Here is a 26,034-nt window from a genome sequence, read left to right as displayed (position 1 = left end):
TCGACAGTGTGTAGACAATAACCGATCCCATTTGACTGATTACATTTTCAAAACCTAATGAAACAGAATGGCATTATATACACTTTTCAAAAAAATAAAAATAAAACTTTTTTTGTTTCTTTACTTTATTTGTCTTTTATTAAAGGCACAGTCTTCTGTTTTCACTCAGGAAAATGCACCATATAAATAGATTTTTTACCCATGAACTCCTTCTCAATTTACATCTCTGGGCTTCTGTTAATGTGCGGTGGTGATTTTTTCCTGACCCCTAGCCTGTATTTTGCCATTTTGTGTTTGTTTTGTCAATAGCGGGACGTTCCTGTGGACAGACAATTGTTTACCCCTCCAGCCAATCGCAGAGCGTAGGGTGGCGGGGGGCGTGTCGCAGACAGAATTTGATGTCACTTCGACGGCAACTTGACAGTACGCACGGATTTTTTTTTTTCACTCACTCACTCACTCACTCACTCACTCACTCACTCACTCACTCACTCACTCACTCACTCACTCACTCACTCACTCACACATGTAAGCCTGTGTGAGTGAGTGAAAAAAAAAAAACACCCCGCGCGTGCTGTCAAGTTGCCGCGGAAGTGATGTCATGCAGCCGACAAATTCGCCCGGGACCGCCTACGACACACCCCCCCGCCACCCCCGCTCTGCGATTGGCTAGAGGGGTAAACAACTGTCTGTCCACAGAAACGTCCGCTGTTGACAAAACAAAAATGGCAAAATACAGGGTGGGGGTTTAGGAAAAAATCACCACCACACATTAACAGAAGCCCAGAGGTGTAGATTGAGAAGAAGTTCATGGGTAAAAATCCTGTATTTATATAGTGCATTTTCCTGAGTGAAAACGGAAGACCGTGCCTTTAAACCTACAAATGTGTCAGATCATTTTGCCTGACCCTGTATGTTGAATGTGTGTCGTAATTGTTAGTAATTAAAGGTACTCATTTTCCCAATTTGCTTTCTTTTCTTTATTGTGCTCTCAAAAGCATTACACATACACACTACACTAGTGTGCTCCTCAGTGTGATTGATTTAATTTGATTGATTGCAGCACTAAATAACTTCTTCCTTGTTTGTTAAGCAAACTCACAGTACAATCAGCGCTGACAATATTGATTGACAGACCTGGTTGGAGACATGCAACACCTTATTTTTAACTGGTGGTTCTCAGGGGTCCTGCACAGCAGCTGTGTGTGAAGCCACACTTGTGATTGCCGCTTTGCCCGAGTAGTGTTTGTTTACCTAGTCCGCTGCGCTCTCTTGTGAATGCCTGTGTGGCGTTGACTGAACGTTCATGAACTCCTTTGGATTCCAACGACCGCATTTAAACCCTGATGGTGCCAGATTATACAAATGCAAAGCACAATTTACGTCGTTTTCAAACTAGAGGACTATATATAACCTTCCTTTCTTGTTCTACCATTCTCCACGCTACAGCTTTACATCCATCGAAGGTCTCATCACCTATTTGACACATACATATGTTTCTCCTGTTACTGTTAGCTGACTTCTGTCCGTCTACACACCACTCAACATCCATCCTCTCCACTTCCTCCGTCTCCTTCTATCTATTTTTCCCTTTCTCTTGTTCGGTCCTGTTCCCATGGAAACGGCTGGTCGTGCCAGTAAGGTATTGAGAGGTTTTTGGTGAGGTGCACGAGTTGTAAGGGATGATGTAATCAAGCCAGCAGTTTTCAGGGATGCCGTTTTTGGGCATGGCGGCAGGCGGCGACCGATGTTCAGCCTGCCCTCTGTCTATATCTCTGAAGGACTTTCTGGAGTGATGGTTTCGTGCGTGTGTGTGCGTATGTGTGCATCATTATTTGTGTGTGCTGTCTTGGCTGTGAGTACATGTATTTATATGGTGTTCCAGGCCACTTCCCACTTTGGTTAGGAACATTTGTGAGGCATTCCGACTCACTCATACTCATGTTTAATTATTCGACTGAATGAATGACAACTTAAAGGCAGGGTCTTCCGTTTTCACTCAGGAAAATGCACACGAACTCCTTCCCAATCTACACCTCTGGGCTTCTGTTAATGTGTGGTGGTGATTTTTTTTCCCCTAACCCCTAGCCTGTATTTTGCAATTTTGTGGGGGGGTTTTTTGTCAACAGCGGGACGTTTCTGTGTACAGACAATTGTTTACCCCTCCAGCCAATCGCAGAGTGGGTGGTGGCGGGGGGCGTGTCAGTCACTGTCGGCAGACGGGGCCGGTCGAATTTATCGGCTGCATGACGACACTCCCACGGCAACTTGACAGCATGTGTTGATTTTTTTTTTTCACTCACTCACTCACTCACTCACTCACTCACTCACTCACTCACTCACTCACTCACACAAGCTTCTTTAAAAGCATTTAAAAGCACGTAAAACAAGAGAACTAAAGACATTTAAAACAAAGTACAAAAAAGTGTTACTAAAATGACTTGAATTTACAGTGCAAGAAAAATAGTTTTTAAATTTTAATTTTTAATATTTTTTTTAATTAAGAAATGATTTACAAGAGCTCAAACAAAGGCATAGGAAGAATAATCCATCCATCCATCCATCCAATTTCTTGACCGCTTATTCCTCACAAGGGTTGCGGGGGGTGCTGGAGCCTATCTCAACTGTTTTTGGGCAGTAGGCGGGGTACACCCTGAATCAATCGCAGGGCAATAGGATGAATAAGCATATAAAAAAAACAAGATGTGTGTATATCTTCTTTATCAGCTGCTGTTGACTTACCGGCAGGGCTGGACTGTCCATCTGGCATACAGGGCAGATACCCGGTGGGCCGGCATCTTTTGGGGCCTATTCAGTGCTTTTTAGTTATTATTTTCCTCCATTTTACCCCAAGAGATTGGCCCACAATTTAGAAGGACTAATCCATTATGAAAATAGACAGCAAACTGAACCAACATCAGTCAAAATATCAGTGGCAGAACAATGTGTTAGACAGGTGCCGTGCCGGGCCGGTAGTCATAAGTCAAAATACCAGTGTCGATTTATTTATTTATTTTTTTGTGCCAGTCCAGCCCTGCTTACCGGTAACTTTACTCGACTACTACTACTCTACTAACTCTGCGGCCTTGTTTACACGTAGCTAGGGATTTTGCAAACGGGAGATATTTTTCTGAGTTTTGCCCTGTCATCCACAAATACGCGGGGATATAATTAACTCATTCACTCCCAGCCATTTTCACAGAAATAATCCCGTTCGCTCCCGGGTGTTTTACTGAATTTTGACTGATATTGCAAGGCCCACAGAATATTGTGTTCTATTGCTATAAAAGCATGGAACCTATCAAAAGAAAGATCTCTTCTTTCATCAGGAAACAAAGTATATTTCTATCTGTTTCCGTTTTCCAGCAGTTAGCATTAGAAGAGAGCTATGTTTCATCAGTTTTCTCAAATCTATTTAAACTTGTGAGTAATTGAGCTTTTTTTCAACATGGCCCTAGTTGATCTCCTTTGCTCTGCTGCCACCTGCTGGCCGTTTGTGTAATAACTACAATTTCTCCAACCGTTCTTTGCAGTTGAGAGGCTGCATCAAACCCCTCTGTATGCTTTAGCATTAAAAAAACAAAACAAAAAAAAACAAACGAAAAAACTTATAAATACGTCTTTGGGACATGTAAAACATTAAAAAAAAAACGTATTTACACATTATTCGAGCAAATGAGTTTAAAACGAAGGTTTCCAAAAACTTCGGCCAAAGTGGAAATTTGCGGATTTCTCCGGATCCGCATTTGCGTGTGACCGTCGTAAATTGAGTTTTACGTCATCGCTGTACACACGTCACTCACATACATACCTCAAGTTGTTGAAAAAAAACAAGTGAAGCTATTTTTTAAGTTTTGCATTCATCATCTTTGTTTTCCTCTATGCTCCGTTTACTCACTTTGATTGACTGACTAGGTCTACATGTTGTTGTTTTTTTTTTTGCGTTGACAGTCCATGCTTGTGTGACGTATGGTGGAAGACAGTGACTCCAATCGAGCAATATTTGGCTAACTACTCCCGCCTAGAGACTTGGCATGCAATTAAATGAGCTTCAAAATGCACTTTTCAAATTGTATGTGCCTTTTTTTAAGCAAACGTGGCAGTGTGGACAGATTTTTTTTCTACATGGGGAGGGGGGAAATATTCAGTTTTAAAAATACCCAGCTATGTGTGAACAAGGTTGATCTACTTTCTTATGGGGGCAACCATTTTTGGTCTTTTTACTCTCCTCCTTTTCCAATTCCAGCCAATTTTATTTAACAAAACCATACCAAGGTGATGCATTTTATGCCAACCTTGATCATAAATGTGACAATATACACGTTAGGTGCTATAAGCTGTATTTCTGTTTGCAATTCTCTTTCACATCAAAAAGTTGCACGTTTTACGCTTTCCTCCACATCCTCTGATGGCTGCCGCGTGTTTTCCATTCCAGCCCTTGTGTACACAGGATCGAATGATTAAATCCATCACTCTTAAAATGTCTGTCAGCTGAGCTGACACAGTTCAATATTGTGCCGTTTTAGCAGGCAAGCCGCTGCTCGTGTTTCAATGCCACTTCCAGTTTGCAACTGATGAGGATGCCGCCAAACATAGTGGCCCTTATGCTGATGAATTATTCCATTTAATACTTACTCCAGGAATTAATCAGAGGATCGTGTTTAGACTGGGGCTGGCACAAACATTGTATTCTTGTAATAATAATTTGGAGTATTGCCTCTAAACTTATGGGAATTATTATTCCCATTTTTTAGTGATTGAAACATTTTAATTTCCATGTCATTTTTCAAAATGATATGGCCTTCCATATGTCTTCCTCCCTCACTTTGTATCTCCTACTCTTTCCTCTGCCCTACCTCATAATTCCCATGATTCACCCTCTATGTAGTCTTACTTTTCTGGATTGCTCCCAAGTGCACTCATTTCATCAGTTGCACCCTCAACTTTATGCCTTTGGTAGGTTTTCTCTTCTTTGCTGTCATCCTATATTTTTCCCTGTGCCCACCTCCTCCTAACTTTTGCAGCATAAAGTAGATGAATCATCTCCCTCCCACTGCCCCCTTGTGATCCTTATTTAACAGCACAGCTCAACCAGATTTCCCCTTCCTTCCATGTCTACATGTCCTCTTCACTTATTGACAATTATCAGCCATGTCTACTTTTAAAACAGATACGAGACTGGTCTGAGAACTAAAGGAAACATCATTTGCTTTGTAATTATTATGTGCAGATATTTTATGTAAGGTGTAATTATGGTCAGGCTTTTAAAGTGCTATTGAGGGTTGTTTGAGTATCCATTACGCTCCCAGGCACTTTACTGTTTGTGACTGTGCCTAGCTACATAATAGATGCAACCATGTGTGTACTTGTTTTTATATATATAATTTTGGGCCAGGGTAAAGGCCAAGTGTGATCCTTATTCACATCATGTGGAACAAAAATATGAATGGACCATTGTCATGATTATATTCTGCATTTGAGAATGGTCGGAAGTCGGACTTTTCCGAGTTCAAACCAGGAAGTGTGTACTACGGGAACGCCCCTGAAATTTCACTTGCGAAGTCGGAAAAAAGAAGGATCGACGGACTACAAGTGACCTCACTCTACAATGGTGACCCCTTTCGAAATACAGACTGTGAATGGTAAAACATAATTTACCTGAGTATAAAACTAGATAGCGTTCCTCATTCATAAATATTCAACATAACTTCACGTAACACAATTTACGTGATAGTATGCCACTTTCTCCCGGCATGAAATTATATGGTGAACTACTCAACTGTACGGAACGCTTATGAAATGAGATAAAAACAATGAATGAAACAAAATTACGTGAAGGTAAGTTTGCTGGAGGTCAAAAATGAGTTTTAAGAACTTAAAAAAATAAAATACCACTATCAGCCATTTTGGCACCTTCTATGATATTACCGGTGTATTTTATTTATGTATTTATTTATTTATTTATGTATGTATGTATTTATTTATTTATTTATTGGGGGGGGGGGGGGGATAACAATTTGAAATATCGTGAAATTGACATGATGACGTAGATGCATAAAAAAATGTCGGAGCGTGTGTAACCCCGGGATTACACCGGATGCGTGTGTGTTGAGTCTCCGCTCCACTGCGTCTTGACTCCGTGCTCCGGACGCGTCAATTTTTTTTTTTTTTTTTTTTTTGTCCAACTCACACCGGTGTCGGTACCATATGTGTTCGGCCTGCCAGATCCATTCGGGGGCCTTCGCGTCTGGTCGGCGCTTGCTGATGACGTCAGTACAGCAAGCGAGCAGTGTCAAATGTGTTCACGTTGGTTTGGTGTCCGAATTTTGCGGTTCACGTATCACAATACATCACAAAAACAGTCGTAATGATTATAGGAACACATTAGCACGTCAACTGACAATATTTCGTCCCATCGCAGTTTTACTTTTTTGCATTTATGTGCTATTTTACCTCCATTTTTTATATTTATTTTATCTAATGTATTTTTTCAATCTATTTCATTATTTAGTCAATCTTAAAGTATCCTGCTTTTATACTTACGTTTATTTACGTTTTGCAATCTCAGCCCATACATTTTGTTATTTAAATGACATCTTTAATATTTTCTTGCCAATGTCACCTCAGAGGTGACACTGCACTATGAGTTGCGGAGGGTCGTGCGTATTGCAGAAAATAATTACCATGATGATGATAATAAAATGATGGAATTATTGCCTGAGATGTGACATTTCCTCACCAATATGTTCTGTACTCAGCCTCAGGTTATTAGGTAACTACGAATTTATTTGTAACCTGCATGTGTGTGCATGTGTGTCTCATGGACTATTGATATAAATATTAATCAAAGGTAATGGCCTACTACCGTAAAGTCGAAACTCATAAGTTAACTTCATCAACTACAGTAGCACATTTTACTTTTTCTTTAAAGATGTCAAATGCATTAACAAATCAATGAATGACACATGAATGAATGAATGAATGAATGCACAACATTTCTTTATATGTTCAGTATTTTTTTCCTTCCACAAAACAACAACAACAAACAAGTCTGAAAGGGTTTCACGGCAAACCTTTAATCCTCGACAAGGGAAGACGAGAGATCAATACATTAGAATAGCCACGGTGAGATGTAATTGATTGATGATGATTGATGAATGATTTTGACGCGTTACGAATCCTTGCCTTTTGGGTCGCCGAACAGTTTGATCCAGTAGTGCGGCTGTGATAAGTCCCATTAGATAAATAATAATAAATTTCTTCGTAAAAAGCGTCAATGTTTTCCCTCCAACGACTGGAAAGTTGCCTCACCAATCACAATCGTCGACATCTCAGCCAATCCTGTAGCGTAAAACGTCTCAGCCAATCCTGTAGCGTAACGTCATCTGTAGGCGAAGGCCCCCGAATGGATCTGGCAGGCCGAATACATATGGTACCGACACCGGAACACCGGCTGCGCACAACTGCGGTCCGGCAGCTCCGTCGCCGACAACTTCCCGCCATGTCTCGCGTGATCGCGCACGATAATGTGGCATTAAATTTCAATTCAATTCAATTCAATTCAATTCAATTCAACTTTATTCCAGACTCTAAGTCCAATACAAATAAATAACAAAATATACACCATACAAAAAAACGATAAAAGAACAATAAAAACAATAAAAAAAACAACAACAATAAAAAACAATAAAAAAAAACAATAAAAACAGGGGGACGGTTATACAGTCATCAGGCAGTCATACCAATGTTTCCACATCCTAGACTGATACCGTACAGCACTACACTTAATATCAGTCTGAAAACAACGACAAAGACAAAGAAAGTCTGTGCTCAACAGAGGAGCAGAAAGAGAGGTGGACTTTCTTTGACTGAACTCACCGTCCACTCCTGCTATGACGTTCCATGCAGCATCCTTTTTAAGTTGTCTTTATAAAAAGGATGTGCCGTGTCATATTCTAATTTTGTTGCTTTCCACCTTGGTTACAAGTCTATCCTTGTCCATGTTCGCCGGTGTTTAAACGGTAAATTAAGCGTTAAGCATTATGACGTTTTGCTGACATGATTGCAAAATAAGAGTTGGCGAGTGTTTTATTCTGAAAAGTAAGCGTACATTTATTTTGAAACTGCGTCGGTCTTCCTGTCCCGCTCGATGTGTTCTGTGCTAGCTTGCCATTTGACGGAGGCCGACGGATGCGTCGTCCGTCAAAACTAGAAAATAGGTCTATCCGTGCGGAGGGCTGCCGCACGACGCAGCGGACACGCAGTCGACACGCCACGCACACGCAGCCGGTGTAATTTGAACAATTTGAATGAATGGAAACGTATCGGCTGCGTCGCCGGAACGCAACGCACACGCATCCGGTGTAATCCCAGGGTAAACATACCCGCTTGTAATGTCAATAAGTAATCATGGCCTTTTCTCGCTCATCAGAGACATTCACGGCAAAATAACGCTCGTAGTAGGGTTGCCGGTTACCACTGCCTAAAACAATCATCACAGGGGGAAAACATGCGATGTACAAAGCGTGACGTCACAAACTAGCTCCTACAGTATCATTGCCGACGTTGTCTTGTTGTGATTGTCAACACGACGATCAACCACACAGGAGAGCATAATGGACGTTCTTGGCTCATACAATTTGCCACTGACTTCTGAAGGTTTGTGCTTTCATTGTATTTGCTAAGTAAATGTGCTTTATGTGCTTTAAGCAGTTATGTTACAATTAGACTTCGCAGGGTAAACACTATCTGGCCTGTTTTTTTTTGTTTTTTGTTTTCATTTTATTCCATTACAGTTGCTATATGTGCACTTTGTTTACATTTTAATTGTGGGGAAAAGGTGGCTTAAATATTGTGCTGCAATAAAAGTGCTATTAGTCCAAAGCAGTGGCACCAATCACAAATCTATTGTTCAGTAATTAGTACCAATATCGTCAAAAATAGTGTCACCGCAAATTTCTTTGAAGTGTCGTGATATAATTTTAGGCCATATCACCCACCCCTAATGCACAATATGGGAAATGTGAAACAGTGACAATATTTTTGGATGGGCATCGTTGGTGGTTCTATAGCAAAACATTTGAGCTATTCAACACAATGTCCCTCATTTACTAACTAAAATGTTGTAACTCGTAATATATCGTCGCTGCTATGTGAAAAACACATGTCCTTTAATGCTATTTTTATGATTCAGCTGTAAGTAATATAGACTAAGCAAGTAAAATATGTAGAATTCTGTTGTACACAAAAATAACATTTGCATTAACAATTTACTAGATCAATAATGTTAAATAGTGACATGAATTATACAGTGTCAAAAGTGGTGAAAAAGTAGTTCATTCATTCATCAATGACTATTCATGAAAAGAATTTGCCTTGTTTGTTCAATATCTTACATGAGCAAGAATTTTGAATGTCTTTGCTGTCTGTGTATGTGATGTCAACAGTATCACTCTATAAACAGGGTGTCCCTAAATTAGATGCTCTTCAAAACAACAAATCATGTTTGCTTATCTGCAAAAAAACACAACAAATAAAACAACTAGACCCCAGTTTGTTTCTGTTGAATAAATATATCTCGGTAAAGTTACTGCATGTGATTTTTCTTTGACTATTCTGTGGTATTCTCTTAGGATTCAAGTGTCCTGTGTGCTCCAAATCTGTGGCGTCCACTGAAATGGAAGTTCACTTCATCATGTGTCTCAGCAAGCCTCGACTCTCATACAATGGTGAGCATCACCTCAGCCCTTTATTTGGGTTTATTATCTGCAAAATTGACTGATTTACTCTTGAACAAAACATGAAGTCAGGTTCCCTGTCTTGGCAGCTGCACTGGCACTTATCCATGAAAGTAAGGGTGGGCTAAAACGAAGCTTAAGAGGAGGGCATGTTATGTATTGTTTAGAGATTTTTAAGAACTATTCTATTCTATTGACAATGCTATAAAAATTTTCTCAGGTTATTTGACGTAAAGCAAAGATATGTGTGTTGATCTTGAGGCTTTTTTTCTTCCCGGATGTCAATTCAAACGGCAAGAGCGTAACAATTAAGTTGCCAAGCCATGCATGACATTTTGAAATGCTATACGTGATTGTTTAGAAAAAGGAAGCAAAACATACATTTCATGCAAGCGGCCGTCGACATATATATCTATACATATAGTGATAGAGCCCTCACTCTGAGTGGCTGCCATGTTGAATAGGGACCCCGACTGATTGGTCTCTAGGGGTGTGCTCAAAAAAATCGATACGGAAATATATCGTTGCGGGCCTCATTAAAATACACGTATTGATACGCAGCCGTCAGAATCGCTATTGCTCGTTAACTTTAAATAGGCAGTTAACATTTGCCTTTGCAGCTTGCATTGTACCTAAAAAAACAAAAAACAAAAACAGAGACTTTGAAGTTAATTGCCTTCAATTAATGCAAAAAATTGATCACCAGTGATTGGACACTGTGTTTTGCTACGAAAAAATAAAGCAGAGGAAGAATATCAACATTTATTTACTTATAAAGTTAACATGACACATGTTTTAATGTACCAATTTTCCTATATTTTGTTTAAAAAACAAAATAGAATGTGTTACATGAAAAAAAATGCTGTTTTTATTTCCCCAAATATTTCAAATAAGCACATTTTAGAGTTGGAATTTTAATACTTTGATATTTTTGCTCATATTCACTCATGTCTATTTTCCCGGTGTGTCTGTGAAAACTGCTCCTTGCGTGCAGTGCGTACGGATTTAGACCAGGCATGCCGCTTGGTGGTAAACCAGAAGAGCTACTAACAAAAACATTTTGTCATCCAGCATAATAAACAAATCCTTTAGGTAGACATATGACTGTTATTATAAAATGTAAGTAAATTAATGTAAAATATCGAGATACGTATTGCATCGAAGATCAACTGTATCGCGATACGTATCGTATCGTGACACCTGTATCATGATACGTATCGTATCGTGAGGTTGGCGGCAATACCCAGCCCTATTGGTCTCTATGTTAAATCCCCTATTATAAAATAACACATGTTGCTTGTATCATAGCTACATGTCTGATGTTTGCAACAAACCGTGTCAAAACTGGTAAAGAATTCATTGAGTAATAATGGCTTGCGCTATAGCTATTATAATCTATGGTCTCTCCAGCACTAGCTAGCAAGCGGTACCAAGTAGCATACAGGCTAACACATTCAGGATGTTTGCCGCGATGATTATTTAAACTTTACAGACATTATCATAATATAAAGACCCTGTAAAGCGACAAAAAATATTTTGTAAGTTTGAGACAACACATAGAAGAGTCGTGTGAAAAAGTCTTCCAAATTTGAACAATAAAACAAAATTACTAAGTCGGCATAAGTAAAGTAAGGCTCTAAAATCATGAAAAATGGAGACCACCTTCCACCTGAAGGACTGTGTGGGCTAGGGCTGTCACAGAAAAATATATATATATATATAATAATAATAATATATATATATAATATATATATATAATATTTTTAGAATTAATTATCCAATCAATTATTCCATCAATTACTCAGGTAATGGCTAACCCTAACAACAACCCTACATTATGATACCTTGTTAAACTGTAATGTGTGTAAAAAAAAACATATATGTGGCGAACCAGTGTTTAATCATTGTGGCACTTGAAACTGTTCATTAAAAAGCTATTATAATACATTTTGATCAACATGACATCAGAAGATTTAATAATAATAATTATGTCAGAAACATCAAAGATTTGTGCGTGATCATTTGCATGGAAGTGCCCAAGCATTTGATATTTACTCAAAGAAATGCTCAGAAAAAAAAAAAAAAATCAAGAGATACTGATGTGAAACAAAATCGCTCGTTTTGGGAGTGTTTGGATTTACTTCAAGGGATACTTCACTTATTTAGCCCATTATAGCAATACAAAGTTAATATTTTGTCTATAATTAATTTGATACTTTCATTATTTTTCCACATACAATTAGTACCTTTTAAAACACTTTTTGCAACTTGCTGTCGACTGAAAATGACATCGCAAGGGCTCAGTTAACCAATCACAGCTCACCTGTTTTCTAGGTTTGGTCATGTGACATTCACAAGCTGAGCTGTGATTGGTTACCTGAGCCCTAGTGATCTCATTTTCAGTCGACAGCAAGTTGCAAAATGTGTTTTTAAAAGTACTAATTGTACGTGAAAAATAATGAAAATATCCAATTTATTGTAGGCAAAATATTAATCTTTGACTGCCAAAAATGGCTAATAAGTAAAGTATTTCTTTTATAAAATGGCCAAACACACCTCTTGTTAGCTGTTTACACCGCGAGTTTCTCTTTTTTAATTGGGTGCTGGGCTTCTTCCTCCTTGCTGGGAGATAAATTATGTGATTGACACAGCTGCCATGTTAATTTCCATGTCCCAAGCAAACTCTGTGATTGACAGTTACTTGGTTGGCTCTAGACTGTGCACATCTATGCACCCAGATATGAACCAGAAGGTCACCAATTGTCAATGCCACTGTTTGTGTATTTGCGCCGTACATCACGTAGGCGTGGTAATGTTAGATTTCTGATGATAATTCTGATAATGTAACCACTCAGACTATCTTATGTAAAAGTGTGTGTGGTGCAGCTCCACAAACTGCTGCCTGTGTGGCCCCTTGTCACCATTGCTGCAAAAAAATAACTAAATAAATAAAGCAATGCAAGTGTAAGGCCTCCAGCTGAATTCAGGATGTGAGGCAAAAGTGAGATTGAGTGACAGAGACAGAGCGAGCTGAGTAAAACTGTCTTTAAGAAGATGGTATCCACGGTGATGGAGTCCCCTGATGGCTGATAACGAATGAGCCAAGAGAGGGTAAAAGGAGAAACTAGCCCATTACTCCTCTTTTTGCTGAATCTGAATCTATCCACTGTTTTTTTTTGTTTTGTTTTTTTTTTAATTTCCAACAAATTATTCTTAAGTTTGCCATCTTTCCAGCACTGTCTGAACCCCTCTACCAGCAGCCACATAAACTATGGGATTACCATTTCTTCATTTTCTTTTTGTTGATGTATTTTATTTTATTTTTTTCACTCAGACTGAGACCAACAAGACAAGCAGAAGCTTATCTTGTTTCCCAGCATGCACAGGGGATCTATTGTCGATCACCTGGGACTAGTTATTGTTGTACATCCATTATGCACACAGACATTCTTTGTAAAATAGGTGCTGGAATATAATCAGGCATTTAAATGACTATCGCGATTTTCTTGAAAGGATTACTGCTTCTCATTGTGAGTATCTAATTTGTACATGCACACATAACAGGGACTGTGTGCGGCGCTTTTTCCAAACAATGTTGTCTTACATACAGTCTCTAATATTTATTTATGCTATTTATGAATTTTAAATCCTTTTTTTTTTTTTTTTTGCATTGCACAATACTGTATCAATTGATCAATCAACTTTATTCTTCTCAGTGTGGTTTGCAAAACAATTATGCTGTACAATATAGTCCGTCCATTTTCTTGACCGCTTATTCCTCACAAGGGTCGCCGGGGGTGCTGGAGCCCATCTCAGCTGGCTTTTGGCAGTAGGCGGGGTACACTCTGAACTGGTTTTGCCAGCCAATCGCAGGCTGTACAATATAGTGTTGGATGGAATTCCCATTGAGAGATTATCATGAGTATAATTAATTTAATGGGAAAAATATGTCTGATAGCTTAGAGCAGCTTACTGTTGGGGTGAAGAACTGTGACGGGGGGGAATTATTTTCCTTGTAATATGTGATACAATCATACAAGATCTAACTTTAGATCTATTCATTAAGTGTTATTAGAGATTGAAGGTAGTTTATTGCTTTTATGTCCAAAAGCATAACATTGTGGGTTTTTTTTGTTTTTTTTTTAGTATGAGCTCTTTTTTTTCTTTTTTTCTTTTTTTTTTTACAATATTGTGACCTTTTTTAACTCATTCACTGCCAATGACGACTATAGACGTCAAAAATCCAAGCAAACAGCCAGTGCAAATTTTGACAAGAAATTTGAATTGAAGTTTTAGTTATTCATTGTTTTCATTCATAGTTATTAATCATTAATCATTAATTAATCATTGTTGTTATGAATAACGACGATGACAACAATTTCATTGCTAAGTGCTACCATTGTGCATAGAACGGATTCCTGTTACCCTACAACACGGGCGTTGACGTTCTTGCGATCGGTCTTGGTCTTACTGAGACCACATACTGGGTCTCGGCCTCCAAAAGCCCAATTTTAGTCGACTAAAATTGCTCTTTATTTTTGTTGACTAAAGTTGGATTAAAACTAAAATACAATCAGGTGACTGAGTTATGACTAAGGCTTTAATTAAATTTTGTCAGAAGACTATAACTAAAACTAAATAATTTTTTTTAATTAAAATTTTAATTTTAAATTTTCTTTTTTTTTTCAAAATTAAAACTGGCTGTTTGCTTGGATTTTGACGTCTATAGTCGTCATTGGCAGTGAATGAGTTAAATATCACCAACCTCCCCACAATATCGTGACAATTATCGTATCATGAGCGTCATATCGTGATATCGTATTGGACAATTATCGTATCATGAGCGTCATATTGTGATATCGTATTGGTACATCCCGACTCTATATATATATATATATATATATATATATATATATATATATATATATATAAATATACGTTAGTCTTCAGTATTTTCAGATTATTTTAATTGCAGATTCATGCAGAAAGAGAACGCAGAGGCTGGTTGATGGCTACAGATGAGATAGCACATGAAGTGACCGCCAGATCTTTTTTTGGCTCCGACTTTGCATGATGACATTTTAAGGCCTCGCCACTAAATATAACCGCTCATACGGACAGCGGGATTCTCATTCTAGCTAACTGTAGAAATGAAGCAAGGAGTGGGAAGAGAGGATCTCACGTGCAGGTGCCGTCAGACGAGGACAGGCTCGTTGGAAGGTTGGGAACATAGTGTTGTGATTCAGGAAAACACAGTGTGTCTTTGTTTAAGTTTAATTGATGTAACGGTGCTGGTTGCCAGCCTGAAAGTCATAAGTAGGACAGGTGTGGGTGAGCAGCCGGTGAGGACTGAGACAAATTGAGTGTCCATATGTGCAGTTTCACACACAGTATCTCCAATTAAAGTCGGCAGTCTTGTGACTGGAGAAGCATCAGCAAAAGTATAGTTACTCCAACTTCCTCACATTTCCACAAAACATACAGTATGTGGGAGGTTAAATAAATCTCTAAATGACACATAAGTGCACATGTGGTTGCCTCTCTGTGACTAGCAAAACAGTTTAAGGTGTACCTCCCCTCTCGACGGCTAACATTCCTAATTAGGGCAAACTATGTCTAGTGGTGCATGCTTATGAAACAGGGCAGTAGATGCTTTCCATCTCGAAGCAATATGTCTGATCTGTGGTGACACAACACTACTTGCAATATTTATCACATGTACATCAGATCAGATTTTTCTGATTTTCGACAAGATAGAGGCTGTGCAAGAATTATTATTGGTGGAATCATTAGAACTCCCCTTTACGCATGTCGGTCTTGCTAAATGAAGTAATCAGACCAGTGGCTGCTCTGCATTTGGGGCAGGAAGGCATAAGCCTACCACGTACAGTTACTTTCACATAAGTTTGCCATTCAAACAGCCTTGTGGATAAACAAATGTTGTTGTTGGGCTTTAAGGCACAGATGTGCACCAAATTCTGCACTTTGCACACAGCGATGCTTGTTTTAAAGTGCCTTATAAATAAAGTTGGGTTGAGAGAGTTTAAATTGATCAACTAAATTTATGATTTACACATTTAGCCCTTTTAAAACTTGCTAAATATAATTTCTTTTGACATCTGGGAAAGTAGGACTGTAGCCTGTTTTTGAGTGCAGAATGCTGCCCTCTGTATTTTTCTACTGCAATGACCCAGTTTCAGAACTGAGAAGGATATTTTCAGGTGACGTGGGTACAAGAGGGGTTAACAGATTAAAGTAGCTGCAATGAAATACTTTATAAATTAGCTATTATATCTTAGAAAATCAAAAATTATGGGGATCAGTTGATGTTAACATGAGGCAATTCACTCTTATCTGCTCTATTTAAAGGAGCAATTTGGTTGTTTTTTGCTGAGCTTCTACCTTTATCTAAATCACTGTGAAAAGATTTTTTTTCAAAGGCGTGTAAACAGCTTGATCTAGTACCTTCAATTGAATATTAAATCACAGGTCAGTCGATCAATAGCGAGAGTGGATTAATCTCCGCTTCCGATTTGTATTTGCACACTAGAGGAATGTGGACGAGAGAAAGGGCCTGCTGCATCGACGACGTGCTCCTGCAATTTCATTGTGGTGTTTTCAGGGGGGATGAGAGACGCTGAGGGAGAGCTACCATGAACAATAGAAAATGGGAAGAGAGGGAGGGCAGGTTGATGGGAGCTTGTTTGAGCAACTAAGCTGATTTGCAGTCCGAGCATATGTCTCCTGTCTCTTAGTGCATCTCACAGTCTATCCCCCTGTCCTTATCTGCCCTATATTCTGCCCGGAACACTGCAAAACACCTTCTGTTGATCTAGCAACCTCCGAGTTAAAATTTCTATGCTATGATGATATGGGATGATTTATATGAGGAGGATTTTTTTTTCTTTTTAATTGTGTTTTTCTGAAGAGTCTCCTGGTTATATTGATGGAAATGACAAAATGTCCGTTTGAATTTAGTTTTGAAACCATTGTGTTTTACTGTTCAATTAAGAGCAATGGTACTGTTATGCATGGTAGCAGTCAGACCAAAACATTAGCTTACATCTCAGATACAAAGGTTCAGTTTTCAAAATATCCAACGAATAAAATATAAAATAAAAGATAAGTGTTAAATCGAGGTCTTAGCTCTAATTTATTTCTCGCAATCCTTAATGACGTGCTAGTGTATTTTGTACTGCATGTGATGTGCTTTCGCAACTTATCTCCAAACAGCTCACTGTTACATGTCAAGTTTCACTGAAGCAACCCCCTTCGCTCCCGCAGCAATTAGCATTAGAATATAGCTAAGTTTCATCATTATTCACAAATCTTTTTAAAACTGTGGGCTGGGGGGGGCTTTTGCGTCATGGCCCTGGTTGATCTCTTATACTCTACTGCCACTTGCTGGCCTTTTTTTGTAATAACTACCAATTCTTCAATCATTCTGTTCAGTTCTGGGGCTGCATCAAATCCTTCTATATGCTCTATTATAAAAAAAACAAAAACAAAACAAAAAAACATATAAATACGTCTTTGGGTGCATGTTAATATATACAATAGAACGTATATATACGATATTGGGAGCAAATGAGTTAAAATTGTTGCTGTCTGAGCGCTTATAGCGGGTTTGATCTGTTTGTGTGTGCTTGCCACCTTAGATGACGTGTTGGCAAAGGATGCTGGCGAGTGTGTGATCTGTCTTGAGGAACTGCAGCAAGGAGACACCATTGCCAGACTGCCGTGCCTCTGTATCTACCACAAAAGGTGATGCAAAGAGAAAAATTACACATGTTGTTTTGTATTTTAATTATGCTTTAATTTGACTGCTCCGGATCACTTGACGGCAATTTAGCTTTTGGCCCCTGAACCACACTGAGTTTACACCCCTGTTTTGCACTGTCCTAGCGTATGTAGTGTGCATTTGATCAAAAATGCAATTTACAATTGAATGCTCTTACAAGAGTACGATTTTGTTTATTTTAACAAGTATGTGAACATAAAATGGGCACAAAAACAGGCAAAAAACAAAAACAAAAAAACAAGCATATGTACATTAAATGGGATAAGATATTTTACACTTCACAAGACACACTTACCAAATGTAGTTAAAACAGCAAGATTAAGGCAGCTAACACTACTTTCTGTTAGTACTCTTATTTTGAAATGTGTTCTCACCATTTCTGGTGCACACTACTGAGCTGATTGACACTAACTTGAAGATAATCGTTGGTAATCGTTGGAGGCTTTCCCATCATGCTTTGTTGCTGTTACCAGTAACACTTGTGATTTTGTTTTGCCTCTTTTATTGTGTTATATTTGTGCAGACAAAAGTTTATTATAGTTATTTTGTTTATTGTTTTTATTTGTGGAGTAATGTTTTGCCACTTTTGATATTAAATTATTGTAACTCTGTGACACCCTTAGTAACAAAGGCAGGCAGGCAGTGCTATATATAATGGCCTGTGAGGGTGATTGGAGTTACAGTTGATTCACAATGAGATAGTTACCATAAGATGATGAGGATGCTCTTTATTTACGGGCTGATTTTAATGTGGGCTGCTGCGTATGCAATTTTGAAACAATGTGTGGTGGCCTACCTGCCGATTCGTGGCCCAAAATATAGGACGGCCCAACGGGAATTGTCCCTCCCCTCCAGATGGCCCAGTCCAGGGCCTTGATACTAGCTAGAATTTACTCATAGCTTTCAATACATTAATTGCGCATACATTTCCCCACACATTTGTTACTTTTCTTGATCTACAACTTGTAAGTTTCTGTATAGAGCCATCATTTCACGGTATATGTGTTTTTGTGTGCGGTTGTGTGTGTATGTTTGTAGCTGTATAGACTCGTGGTTCGAGATTAATCGGTCCTGCCCCGAACACCCGTCTGAATGACTGACCACAGGCCCACTGACGCTATTGTTCAAGGTGAGGAACACATGTGCACTGTGAATACAAGAGCTACACGGCGTTCATTCTGCAAGTGTAACTTCTGATTCTGAGTTCAAGACTGGCCTGCCAGCAGTCCAGACCTGTCTTTCATTGAAAATGTGTGGCACATTAGAAACATAAAATATGACAATGGGAAGACCCTCAAATGTTCTGCAACTCAGTGTTGTACATCAAGCAAGAGTGCGAAAGAATTCCACCAACAAAACTATTAATTTATGTCCTCAGTTCCCAAACTGAGTGTTGTTGAAGGGACACTTGACTCATTAAGCCATTTTCAGCAATATAAGAAGATAATTTGTCTATAATTAATGTGATAACTAATTTACTTTTCATAAACAATTAATACCTTTAAAAACTTTCCACTTAACCGTCAACTAAAGATGACATCACTTGCGCTCAGAAAAAAGATAACGACCATTCATGGCTCATTTTGCTGACCAACTCCAGAAAACAGATGAGCCGTTGTTTGGTCAGCATCCGTGATGTCATCCTCAGTCAACAGCAAGTGGAAACGTGGTTTTAAAGGTATTAATTGTACATGGAAAAATAATGTTATCCAATTAATTCTGGACAAAATATTAGCTTTTTATTGCTGAAAGGGGCTCAGTGAGTCATTTCAAAGGAAAGGTGAAGTAACACAGTGGTAAACATGACACTGTCCCAGCTTTTTTGTGTTGCAGGCCTCGAATTTCAAATGAGTCCGTTTTGTAGCTATTCAAATGAATATAGGTCAAAAAGGATTTTCAAATCATTCTACTTTTTAGTTATGTTTATTAGACCAGTATTTCTCAACCCTGGTCCTTGGGGCGCACTGTCCAGCATGTTTTCCATGTTTCCCTATATCAACGCAGCTGAAGATCGTTATCAGGCTTCTCCAGAGCTTGCTGACGAGCTGTCATTGGAATCAGCTGTGTTGTGCCCCGAGGACCAGGGTTGAGAAATACAACAGCCTAACTTCATTGGAATTAGAGCTTGCGTATTAAAATGGGAAATGTTTATTTAGGCTAATGTCATTTGTTTTGAAAGCTAGAAAATGTTAACTTGGTCACTCCCAGCCATTTTCAATGAAGCAACCCCCTCTGATTCTGGCTCTTTTGTTGGATTTTGACTGATTTTGCAAGGCCCACAGAATATTCTGTTGTATTGCTATAAAAACATGAAACACACCAAAAGAAAGATTAAAGTGTAGTTGTATCCGTTTACGCTTTGCAGCAATTAGCATAAGAATATAGCTAAGTTTTGTCCATATTCACATTCCTGGTAAAAACACTGACAAAAAGAGCTTGCTGCAACATGGCCCTGGCTAATCACTTATACGCTGCTGCCACCTGCTGGCCGCAATAACTACCATCGCTTTAAGCCAGCTCTTCATGTCAGAATCTACATCAAAGCCTTCTGAATGCTCTTGCATTAAAAAAACAAAAACAAAATAAAAACGTGTAAACATGTTTTACACGTTTTTGGGATGGACTGAGTTAAAAGGTATAAAAGTGTTTTTTCCATCCTTTACTAAGCCATTCAATCTACCCTGTGACATTATTTGCTTTCATGTGTATTTGATGTGTTGACCTCCAGACTTAAAGCACCATTTTTGCTCTTTGTCCCTAGGATGGCTTACGGTCATGCCATGGATGTCTAGACACCGGTGCAACCAAATCAGAAGAAACAGTCAAACAATTATGTATAAGAGAAACATTTACCCTAGGAAGATAACTACTCGACATGAACCAACCAAAACATTTGCCACATGAAAAAGTGGCTCGTCATGAGACTTTCCTTTCTGCCAGAGACCGTATAAAGTATCTGCTAAATAGACTGAAGATAACCCTAACAGTCCTTCAAAGAGCTTCACCTGCCTCATCTCCCTCCCCAAACGCGCGTGCGTGGCAACTTGCCTCTCTCGCATGTTCAGATCCTCCTCCTTGTCAAGATGGAGGTCTGCTAGTACTTTTGTCTCCAGCCCTCCCCATGGCCTTAACTTGGAAACGGAGAGGAAAGCAGACTGACAGAAAAGGCAACTGAGCATGACAGGAATGAAATCACACCAGGAAGCGGGAACAGGAGCACAAGAAAAACATGTTTTCATGAATAAAAGCGAAGTAACTTGTACAATATTCAGTGGGTCGCTCAAGCCGTCAACTCCTTCTCAATGACAAATTGACACCATCACATGCTGGGCCTCATTGTGCAGCCATTCTTTTTCTTCCCCCCCCCAACTTCGACGCTCTTCCTTGCCAGTTTGACAAAGAATAATCTGAATGCTCCTGAAATAGCGAGCGAAGTTGATATGATTTGGAGAAATGTCAACTGCATAGATGGAGGCAGGATTGCGGGAAGGTCTGCCATGAAACAGTCTGAACATGCTCTGTTTCAATTTCCCATTTAAGAGAAGGCGAGAAAGGCCAACAATGTAGTACACTGCGTACAATTTATGTCAGGCTTTTGTGCATGTGTGTCTGAGTGAAAGGTTGGAGGTCGACTGGGACGATGCTTTGTATGCCTGCGTGTTGGTCTGCGTATTCAAATGTTTACAGCTAGGTGTTGATGTTCCCTACGTATGTGTGACTGGCAGTCCTCCCTTTACTTTGCTAATGTTTACAGCTACTGAGAAGCAATGTGGCATATTGTACACATAACACATGTACCTCTTTTGGTTTGTCTTTTTTTTTTTTTTTTTTTTTTTAAGACAAGCCAGACTTTCATATGGTTGTTTCATTGTTAAAAGCCTCACGAGTACGAGTGTCTCAATATGTGCCACTTTTTGTGTGTATGAATCAAAAGGCGCTTTTTGATCTATGCTACCGTTTGCTAGCGTAGGTCAGACTGCTCGAGGCCGAATCGGAAATGTGAGCCACGTGGACCCCAAAATAGACTCTGTGGTCCCATTGTAGATGGACTTAAAAGGGGCTTCTTTGCGTAATTGTTCATATTTAACAATATTTGTGAGGAATAAGCGGCCAAGAAAATGGATGGATGGATGTTTAATATTACAGTCATGTGAGATGTTGCTCACTCTTCAGAATGCCAAGAGCTGATTTGCGAAGACTAATACAAAAGAAAAACATGCATAAACAAAGCTACTGTAAACAAATGGTGGAATAAATTGTGCTAGATGACATTCTGCTTTGATTTACATGCAATAAGTTTCTCATTAAATGTCTTAAATGTCAGGTGACTGACTTGGCCATTGCACAACATTCCACTTCTTTACCTTAAAAACAAAAAACAAAACAAAAACCTCTTTAGTTGATGCAAAAGAGAACATCTTTTCCGCACCCCCAATTTCTATGAAAAGCTGATCCTAAATACTTAACCTCCTGCACCTATAGGCTACCTCTTCTCTTCACCGACATGCCCAATGAGGTCTTCTCCAATTACCACTCTTATCGTCTGGGAATAGGCCTACTCTTTCTATACGCTTATCTAACTCACTCCAGAACTTCATTTCCTCTAACTCACATCCAACCTGTGGGGCACAACCACTGACAACATTCATCATCACACCTTAAATTTCCAGCTTCATGATCAGCACACTGTCTGATTCCCATTTCACCTTGATAACATTCCTTGCATAATCTTCCTGCAGAGTCACTGCTCTTTCTATCCAGTCCATATTACAATAGGTAGCACACAAAATGTCTGCTTTTGTCCTCTGCGTCTTTTCACTCAGTCTCAGAGTAAGATAGCTCCTTTTTTTCCGTCATCGTGCCTACATTTAATGTTCCAAATCTCATTTTAAAAATCCTCTAGGTTAGTGGTGTTCAAACCTTTTCCTCTGAGAGACACATAGAGAAAAATCGCAGGATGCCAGGGCCACTTTGTAATTTTAATTTATCAAGCACACACACACACACACACACAAAAACATCAGTCAATCAAGTAATTGCATATTGTTTATATATTAGTGTTTTTGGGGGAAAAAAAATGATACCTGAATCTTGCAAAATTTGGATGGAGCCGAGACCCTGTTACTCATCAGAAAATATCAGCCCCCTGCACAAAACAGCAGCCGAATTTAAACAAAAAACACCATCTAGAGGCGTAAGAAACTATCGCAAGTGGTTCATGAAGCTTCATTTTCCCATCACTACTAGAGCACAAAGTAGAGGGGGAAAAAATTGCATGTAGAAATTATCGTTATTCATCACAGTATAATAGAGAAATTATAGTTACTTATAAGTTACTTAATTGTAAATAGTTCATTTGCATCTTTTCAGATTTAGAAACTTTCTACAGTATATAATTAAAACGCAATTATTAGTAGCAGATATGCTGTGGGCCACTTAAAAGTGGATGGTGGACCACAAATGGCCCCTGAGCCATATTTTGGACACCACTGCTCTCGTTCAACAGCACTGTTGGGGGTCGTTGTTAACATGGACCCGGCGTGAAGTATGGAAGTCAAGTTTGGAATTTGTAAATTTGATTTGGACCAATGCTCCAATTTGACCAATTTGCTCTGACCAATGCAACAAATGCATTACTTTGGAACCATTTGAGGGAATTAATTTCGATATATTGATAGATTATATTCGTTGTTTATTGTTTGAATTAGCTATGTTCTGTTTTGTTAGCATGTCCACCTTCAAACGTGAAAATTATTTCATCTCTCCCAGTGCAGTTAATATTTACCCGTGTAGTTTACTTTGCCTTTACAGTTTGCAGAACAGTACAGTATTCCAGAACATTTATTCTATAAATGTCAAAATGTAAGGTAATGACATAATGCATTTTCTGTCAAGTGCTAATGTGATATTTGTTTGCCTTCTGGGTGTTGTCTCGTCGATTTGTACTAACATGTCATTTAACCTAGCTAACATTATTGATGAGCCTCATGTGAAGTGAAGGTGGTTTGTTGAATAATTTAACTACTGAATACAGTAATTTATGCAACATGGGCTGATTGTGTACATACGAGAAGCACATTGTTGGTGCTTTAAGGGCCTCTACCTTTCAGTGTTTTGGTGCCATCTTGTGGCATCAACATGAAATTTAAAACCCCTGTTGAGTATTCCGTCAATCTGAAACAAAAATGGCAACCTGAAACCGAACTAAGGAATGTTGAGCAGCCTCAGAATAACCCCTCAGTGTCATTCAATTTTCTTTACATCTAGCCAGATAATGCAATATAAAGAACACAGTATATAAACACAGTACACAATGAAATAAGACCGCTGGCCTTTTTCAAACTATTTATTCAACAATATTCAGAGTTTTAATAATATTCAAGGATTTTAGGATTCATTTTTATTGCAAGTTTAACAGCAGTCAGAAAGCCCTCTTTCCACAGCTATTGGTGAAGATGTCTGTGGTTGTGAGAAGGCTGTACCTCACAGTGTCCAAGGGAAACATCATCATAGTGAGCGATCGCCCGAATGGTAAACACTTTTTCTGGGTGATTCTTTTCAAAAAAAAATTCTGAAACTTTGTGTACGGCGTGGCATCTTTTTCCAAAAAAGGCCCGTCTCGTCATAATTAAAAACGTACTGTCAAACGTAGCCTTCATCAATCACCAATTGTATGAATTTTTGCACAAATGTGTTAGCCGTTAGTTTTACGTAAATGTATTCACTATCTGAACACCTTGTGGCCCGAGGGCAAATGATGAGGACGCAACATAGATATCTATTATCTATCTGTTTTACACATATACATGCGGTATGCTAAGGTAATAGCCAGTGGCAAAGCAGCTGTATGTTGCGTTCAGGAAACTCCGGGAGCTGCGAGTTGCAGCCCATACTGTGTTTTTACCTTTTGTATCCTGAAACTTCTTTCGTAGCAAGAGGCAATATTTTCCTGTTGAGGAGTTTCATAACCTGAAAATTTCGTATGAAGGGACGTTCGTAAGTAGAGATACCACTGTACCAATTGAAATACGGGTACATGTCTGGGGAAGAATTTATACTGAGAAGGAACCAGACTTCCTGTAACCAGTTAATGCTGATTTTATAGCTAACATTTCCCATATTTTTCTATTGTCAATCATACAGTAAATGCCCTTTATTTTTACCTCATGGTATTTCTTTCTTCAAATGGTTTCTTGCGTTGGGACGTTTCCCTCAGCTGAGAAGAAGGATGTGAAGGCTTCCCTAACCTTGATAGCCTTTTTGGTGTAGGCGGTGCCAGGAATTCTCTCCAGGCTTAGCAGTGATTCCACCTCTTCACCCGGGATGGTTGCACTCGCATCAGATTCCTGGTTTTTCCTCATGAAGTTGTGGAGAACACAGGTAGCCTTCACACAAATCTCTGCAACTTGGCGACGCACCACCATGAGACGCCTATATATTCCCCACTGAGCGGACAGCGTCCCAAAGGTATTCTCTGCCACCGGATGAGCTTGGGAGAGACGGGAGTTGAAGATGGCATGTTCTCTTGGAAGGACGAGTCCCCGAAATGGTGTCATGAGATGTTTCTGCAGTGGGAAGGCATCGTTTGCAACAAAGACATGTGGCTGGGGTCCTAGATGGTCAGCTCCTGGTAGTGGCTGGTCAGCCGGCAGGGTGTCGGCGCACAACGCTTTACCAATAGCCAGAATCCCACTTTTACTGGTTCTTTCGTAGCTTCCAATATCTATCACTCTGAAACAACAATCAGTATCCACAACTCCCAGAAGAACAAATGAGAAACTTCCCTTGTGGTTGCGAGGGCCTCTGAGGACAACATGCTTCCCATGTAGCGCTCCACAACAGAGAGGGAAATTATACTGCTCCTCAAACTTCGCTGCAATTGACCTCCACTCGTCAGTGGTGGGCACAGCCATGACCTCGTCCACGAGACATTCCCAAATAGCTGATGCAACAACAGGAACCATTTGGGAGACAGTGGCTGCCCCAATCCCAAAACTCACGGCGATTGATCTGAAGGTAGCACCTGTGGCCAAGTATCTGCAGCACAGAAAAACATTACATTAAAACGAGTTGCACGTCTTACTGATATGGCTTCACAGGTGATGTCATCAATCGTATACGTATTTATACGATGTATTGTACAGTGTGTGTAATGCAGTCTATAACTGCCTATTTTTGCTTTCATGTTAGCTGCAAACTGTATCACTATAATTTTATATCAGTTAATATAAAAAAAAAGCTGAATTTAGGTAATATTATTTTAACATATTTAACCTTTAATAAAAGGCCAACAAAACGATGAAAAGTCAAAATGATCAATATAAAGATTAAATAAACAACTTTTTTAAACATAATTAGCTAATTATTGGGCTGGGCGATGTTGCTGAAAAATGTTTCACAATATAAGCATTTTATACAAGTCGAGAGACAAGAAATAACAAAAGAAAATATTCATGTCAACCCTGCTATTGATATGTTTTTGGCAGTGCTTATTTT

The 26,034-nt window shown here is 39.1% G+C and overlaps 1 protein-coding gene across 1 annotated transcript in view; it reads left to right on the top strand.

Annotated features, from left to right (window-relative positions):
* znrf1 (zinc and ring finger 1) overlaps positions 1 to 21,809 on the top strand; it is a 32,172-nt gene extending 10,363 nt beyond the window's left edge. The window contains exons 2-5 of the mRNA XM_077516247.1: positions 9,633 to 9,728; positions 17,396 to 17,501; positions 18,577 to 18,667; positions 20,300 to 21,809. Coding sequence (XP_077372373.1) covers positions 9,633 to 9,728; positions 17,396 to 17,501; positions 18,577 to 18,634 — 260 coding nt within the window. The 3' untranslated portion in view covers positions 18,635 to 18,667; positions 20,300 to 21,809. The remainder of the gene's footprint in view (positions 1 to 9,632; positions 9,729 to 17,395; positions 17,502 to 18,576; positions 18,668 to 20,299) is intronic.
* Positions 21,810 to 26,034: the final 4,225 nt, after the last annotated feature.

The sequence above is a fragment of the Festucalex cinctus genome, chromosome 3 (genome assembly GCF_051991245.1).
Source record: "Festucalex cinctus isolate MCC-2025b chromosome 3, RoL_Fcin_1.0, whole genome shotgun sequence".
Lineage (NCBI taxonomy): Eukaryota > Metazoa > Chordata > Actinopteri > Syngnathiformes > Syngnathidae > Festucalex > Festucalex cinctus.
The sequence above is the reverse complement of the archived record's forward strand: the minus strand, read 5'-3'. Positions and strand labels throughout refer to the sequence as shown.